This window comes from Leguminivora glycinivorella, chromosome 15 (assembly GCF_023078275.1).
Source record: "Leguminivora glycinivorella isolate SPB_JAAS2020 chromosome 15, LegGlyc_1.1, whole genome shotgun sequence".
NCBI classification, from domain to species: Eukaryota; Metazoa; Arthropoda; class Insecta; order Lepidoptera; family Tortricidae; genus Leguminivora; species Leguminivora glycinivorella.
This window is the reverse complement of record NC_062985.1, coordinates 12,407,851-12,414,135: the sequence shown is the minus strand read 5'-3', so window position 1 is coordinate 12,414,135 and position 6,285 is coordinate 12,407,851. Positions and strand designations below refer to the sequence as shown.

Below are 6,285 nucleotides of genomic sequence, written 5' to 3'. Positions count from 1 at the left end.
CTTACTTCAAGCCTAATTACAAAAGACTTTACCCAGAAAACTCACTCAACAGTGAATTTAAAGTTTTTGTTGAGTCAACCGGCACGGACAAAATTGGAAATAAAAGCCCGATTTACCTGAATCATATATTCACAAATGGAATCAAAGGTGTGCAGGCTATTCGCAGAGTTAATGCAAATAAAATTGTAGTGGCCTTTAAGCAATTTAACACGGCGAACAATTTCATAAATAACTCCGCTTTTCTTGAAAAAAATGGCTTGCGAGCATTCATTCCTGCGGCGCATATAGAAAAAACTGGTATCATACGATTTGTTCCAACGACCATTTCTAACAAGGATTTGTATTCGAAGCTGTCGTCGATTTACGAAATCATTTCAATTCGACGATTCACAAAAAAAGTAGGTCAAGACCGAGTGCCTTTACAAACTGTAAGCATCACATTCTTGTCGAACACATTACCGGATAATGTCCAATACGACCTGTTCTCGTACAGAGTCTTTGACTATGTTCCTCCTCTGCAGCAATGTTACAGATGTTTTAAATTTAATCACTCGGCCAAGATCTGCAGCGGCAAACAGCGCTGCAGCTGTTGCGCTGGTGAGCATCACTACAAGGACTGTGAAACCCCAACGGAACTTAATTGTGTTAATTGCAGCGGACCTCATATGGCGATTTCCAGGGCATGCCCAATTAAAATGCAGAAAATTAATGAAAAAAGGAGTAAAATCACTTACGCCTCCACTGTAAATACTGTTGTAAATACTGAACACCTGACTAATTTCCCAGCCTTAAAGGCTCCGCTGCAAGCAGCGCAAAATGTAAATACTAATAATGTAAATACCAATGTAAAAAAGAATGTAAATAAACCTGTAACTATAAATAAGTCACAGACCCCACCGGCACTGCCCACTGTTGCCGATGTTAAGGCGCAGTTACTGAGCAACGATGTTCTGGCCTCAGCTGTTGTTCAAACTTTAGTAGATTTAGCAAATAAAGTTGACGACTCTCCAATTAACACCAAAATAATTAAGGATATGCTCTTAAAGAATTTGTCATAACATGGATTCTTGTCCCTCTCATATTTCACAGTTAAGAATTGCTTTACATAATATTCAAAGTGTTAAAAATAAAAAACCTTTACTTATTCAGTTTTTAAAAGAAAATAACATAGATATTTGTTTACTTAACGAAACGTGGCTCACAGATGGTTATAATTTTAATATTCCTGGATACAATTTCTATAATAAAAATGCAAAAAATAGACATGGTGGTGTAGCCATACTTATTAAACCATTTTTAAAGTACAAAATACTACAAACAGATTTCTATGAGGATGTACAGACAATTGCTTTATCACTGTCGGTTGAAACAGGTAAGTTGACAATCTTATGTGTTTACTGCCCTCCAACAGGCGGTCTTTTAGAAATTAATAAATTAAAGAAAATAATTCTTGATCTACCTAAACCTATATTCGTATCAGGCGACTTCAACGCTCATCATATAGCATTTGGCTGTGCGTCCACCAAACCGCGTGGCCGGCAATTATTTGACATGATAGAAGAGTGTGATTTATGCATTTTGAATGATGGTAGCTTTACAACTCTTAATTATCCAAATCGTAATCCTTCTGCCATAGATGTTAGTTTAATTAGTCCTAGTGTTGCCCCTCTTTGCGAATGGTTGGTAAATGATAACAACATGGGAAGCTATCACTTCCCGACCATAACCGACATTACACTTTCAGTTGATAGATATCAAGTAAACTCTCCTATTGATAAATATTTATACAGCAAAGCAGACTGGACAAAGTTTAATCAGTTATCAAGTAGCGTCTTTGAAAATTTTACTGTTGATTATGAAAATCCTTTAGAGTCATACAATCAATTTTGCATAGGTCTTGATACTCTTAAACAACAATGTATTCCAAAATTTACTAAAACATCAACTTTTAAAAGCAAACCTCCCGCTCCGTGGTGGAATGAAAAATGTGAGCAGAGTGTCATCAACTCTTATCAAGCTTTAAAATACTATAGAGCTAATCCTACTATAGATAATTATATAAAATATAAAAGACTTGATGCATTAAAAAAACGAACTATTGCAGAGGAAAAAAGTAATGGCTGGAAAAGACTTTGTAATTATTTCAATAGAACTACGCCAATAAGCATCATTTGGAACTACATAAAAAGGTTTAAAGGTATGAATACAAATAAAAATAAATCATATAGTGATGAATTTGTCCCCTCCTTTTTAGATAAGTTGTCTGATGACAGCACAGTTTTGTTAGATAATCTTGATGTTTACTACAATCTCAATAATAACAACGAAAATACAAAATTTCTTTTGCAACCATTTTCAAGAACTGAATTCTTATCAAGTCTTTTATCACGTAAAAATACTAGCCCTGGCTTAGACGATTTTCCCTATATATTAATAAAAAATTTGGATTCAACAGTACTAGATATTTTATTAGCCATCTTCAATGCATTATGGTCGAAACAAATAATTCCGCAGTCTTGGAAAACGCAATGTGTGATCCCAGTCCTTAAGCCTGGTAAACCTCCAAATAACGCCGATTCATATCGACCTATATCCTTGTCTTCATGTATAGGCAAAATATTTGAAAATATTATTAAGTGTCGACTTGACTGGTTTGTTGAATCTAACGGCATCATTCCTCATGTGCAATATGGCTTCAGGAAGGGTAGGAGCTGCGCAGACAGCTTCCTTTCTCTCATATCTGACCTGAAATATGCAAAAAATAGTCATTCTAGTGCTGTATGTGCTTTCTTAGATGTAAAAGGGGCATTTGATAATGTCCAGCCTAGTGTTCTAGTTAAAGTCTTGACTGGCTTGGGGATACCCGGTCTACTTGCAAAATGGATATATGAATTCCTAAGTAACCGTATTTTATATGTGAAACATAATAACATGTTACATGGACCAAGATCTGTATCTAAGGGTAGTGCAATTTTATCCCCATTGTTATATAATCTGTACACTAGTGAGATTTGTAAATATGTAAATACACAGTTTGTAAATATTTTGCAATTTGCAGATGACCTTGTATTATACTCAGTGCATCATAGTGTAGACATTGCCATAAATAGGGTAAACTATGCTCTTGAGGAACTTCATTCATATTACTCAAATAAATTACTACTACAAATAAATCCCTCTAAAAGTTCCGCTATGATTTTTAGCAAAGATTTACCATCTTTTCATATTTTATTTAACAATGAAATAATTCCCCATGTTGATCACCATAAATTTTTGGGTATAGTTATTGAAAGTAATCTGTCTTTTGAAAAGCACATTAAATATATTTCACAAAATTCAGCAAAGGGTCTAAACATAATGAGATGTTTGGCAGGAGTATCTTGGGGGGCAGACCCAAAAATACTCACTATTTTGTTTAAAGCCATAGTTAGGAGTCATTTTGATTATAGTTGTTTAGCGTATTTAGATAGTAAGTGTGTACAAAGATTAGATATTATTCAGAACAAGGCTTTGAGGATAATTTCAGGAGCTATGTGCTCCACCCCTATAAGGGCAATGGAGATAGAAACTAATATTATGCCACTTACATTGAGAAGGTTACTACTTGCAGAAAGATTCGGTGTGAAGCTACTAGCTTCAAGTAATCAACATATAATGAAGAAAATCATACCTTGCGAATTAAACTGTAGGGAGCCTCTAACAACAGGTGCTGATCTTCTCAATGGCCATCCTCCCGAACTGTCTCGCATTTTGCTGGAATTAAAGAAAAATTACCCATCAATATACTGTAATATCCTGTCTGTAATATACTGTAATATACTGTCTGGCAACACTAGCCAGTGACAGACGTCAAATGTGGTCTGCGTATTTAAATATGTAATATAATTAGTTACTTCATAAAATATAAGAAGATATTGTGATAAATGGGACTATCATGCTGCAATTCAAGTGATAAAATGTTATCTCAAGTGTCCATGCATTGTAAGAAGCCAAAAATCGACGACAAAAAATAAGTCAACTGTCAACGAAGTAACGTCCGAAATTTAAAAAATACACCGTTTTACAAGTGTTTCTGCGAAGATATTTACAGATGAGTATTGTTTTCATAATCTTTACATACAGTTTTCATGTAATCTTTCAAATTGCTAGTAGTCATTAGGTATTTGGTTATGTTTGTACATGTTTTGATGACAACTTGTTTAGTGTTTTAACTTACCGTGTTTCTTAGTTCATTGTTAAATCTCTTCAAAAACAATAAGACTACACACAGTGGAAACCAGTTAAACTTTCAATAAAGTGAATTATAAAACCTACTACATGTTATCATACACTAGGAATTAAGATTAGTAAATTTTGATTTACTCATTAAAGTCATATTGTTATTATTGAATAGTGTATCAAGTGCAAGTATTAAGTTAATAATTACAAATTCTCACTGCCTATACATATATTTTATTGGCTATATTGTCTCAAATTACAAATATGTCTTCAGAACAACCTACCAAGATGACTACAAGGAGGGACGTCCTGATTGCCAAAATGCAACAATTACAGAAGGAGCTCAAAACAGCCAACGAGCTGAACAAAAAGCTCCTTCAAGAACAAGAAGAGAGTGAACAGGAGATTGAGCGTGTTGTAAGAACAAACACAACACTAAAAAATCAACTCGCCAACCAAGACGTTGAGTATGAAGACTTGCAAGGGCAGCGCGATGAACTGCAGGCCATTGTCAACCGGTTCCAGCAATGCCAGGATATACACGAGCTGGCGTTACAACGCGTCCGGGACTTGCAACAGCAACTGGAGGAGTCGGAATCAAAACATATTTGCAAGTATTGCTTTGGCAACCCCGTGCCCGCTGACAATAATATGAGTATTTTTGCTGAATTAAATAGTTTTGATGTAGATTTAGTTCTTGATAGTACAGTGTCCTCTCCAATAATAGAAACTTTAGATATTAAAAATTCTGTGCAATTTGAGGACCACAGTGATGTTAGAGTTACATTGAAAGGTAACAATAAAATTAAAAAATACTTGAAATTGAACAGATTCATTAAGAAATCAAAGCTTTTGCTGAAACGTCATACTTCACTGTTTAAGACAGTGCAATCTAAATGTAAAAGTGTTTCCCTCAGCGAGGAACTTTTAAACTGTCAATATCAACTAGACAGGACAACTGAGGAGCTGAATCTCCGCTCCGATGAATTAAAAAAATTAGAATTAAAGTTGATAGACTTAACTAATAGGGATGAATTGTCAAGTAAAGCTTTACAGGAGTACATAGCCTTTATGAATAATGTTCTAGAACCGGGCAGCGGCTACAACCTGAGCTTCGAGTCACCACGGCCACCGACGCGCCCCGCCGCGCCGAGTTCGCCCGCGCTGCGTGCCGTCCTAGCCGCGCCGGGATCGCCCGCGCTGCGAGCGCTGTTCGCGTCGCGCCCGAGCCCCGCGCTCGAGCCCAGCAGAGACCTTCACCCCGTCTCGAGCTTCGGGGATCCTGCGCCAGTACCGGCTCAACCGCCATCGTCACCGCCGGGCGTCGTCGAGCGGGTTCCATCGCGACCGTCCATCGCCGGGCCGGCTCCATCGCCGCCGGCCCTCGTCTCGCCGGCCTCGTCGCCGCCCAGCCTAGCTACGCTGGCTCTGGCGCTGCTGACCTATGTCTCGCCCGCTCCGGCGCCGCCACCCCTCCCCTCGCCGCCGTCGCCCCGCCTCGCGCCGCCATCCTCCCCGCCGCCCCCGGCCGCCGCCGCGGGCGTTTTTAAGTAAAAATGAAGAAGTCTATAAACTTTATACTGATGGTAGTAAAGGAGATCACCATGTACGTAGTGCTGTTTATAATCCTCAAACCAAATTTGTCCAAAGCTTTGTTCTGAACGGTAACTTTAGTATTTTCTCTGCAGAGGCATATGCAGCCTTAGAGGCCATTAAAATTATAAGTCATGTAAATAGTCATCAAAAGTTTCTTATTCTCACCGACTCTTTAAGTTTAATTAAAGCTTTAGAAAGTTTTAAGATACATTTCAAAAGTTTGTATATAATTTTTAAGATAAAAGAAATGATTACTATTTATAAGAAAAAGGGAATTGAAATTTCCTTTATGTGGATCCCTTCACATAAAGGAATATCCGGAAATGAGATAGCTGATAAGGCTGCAAATGAAGGACTTAACCCATTAGATGTATCATTAATGATAAATATACCAATGACAGATTGTTATTCGACAATAAATAATGAAATAAGAAGTTTGTGGAAGGAGTTTTGGAAAAAAGATCAGGAAAT

The 6,285-nt window shown here is 37.3% G+C and overlaps 1 protein-coding gene across 1 annotated transcript; it reads left to right on the top strand.

Moving 5' to 3' along the window:
• The first annotated feature begins 4,482 nt into the window (after positions 1–4,482).
• On the top strand, positions 4,483–5,772 carry LOC125234198 (formin-A-like). Its single transcript, XM_048140406.1, has one exon. The coding sequence runs from the start codon at positions 4,483–4,485 to the stop codon at positions 5,770–5,772; it is 1,290 nt and encodes a 429-aa protein (XP_047996363.1).
• Positions 5,773–6,285: the final 513 nt, after the last annotated feature.

Coding starts and splice junctions, on each gene's coding strand:
- LOC125234198 (XM_048140406.1), top strand. CDS start 4,483: ATGTCTTCAGAACAACCTACCAAGATGACTACAAGGAGGGACGTCCTG.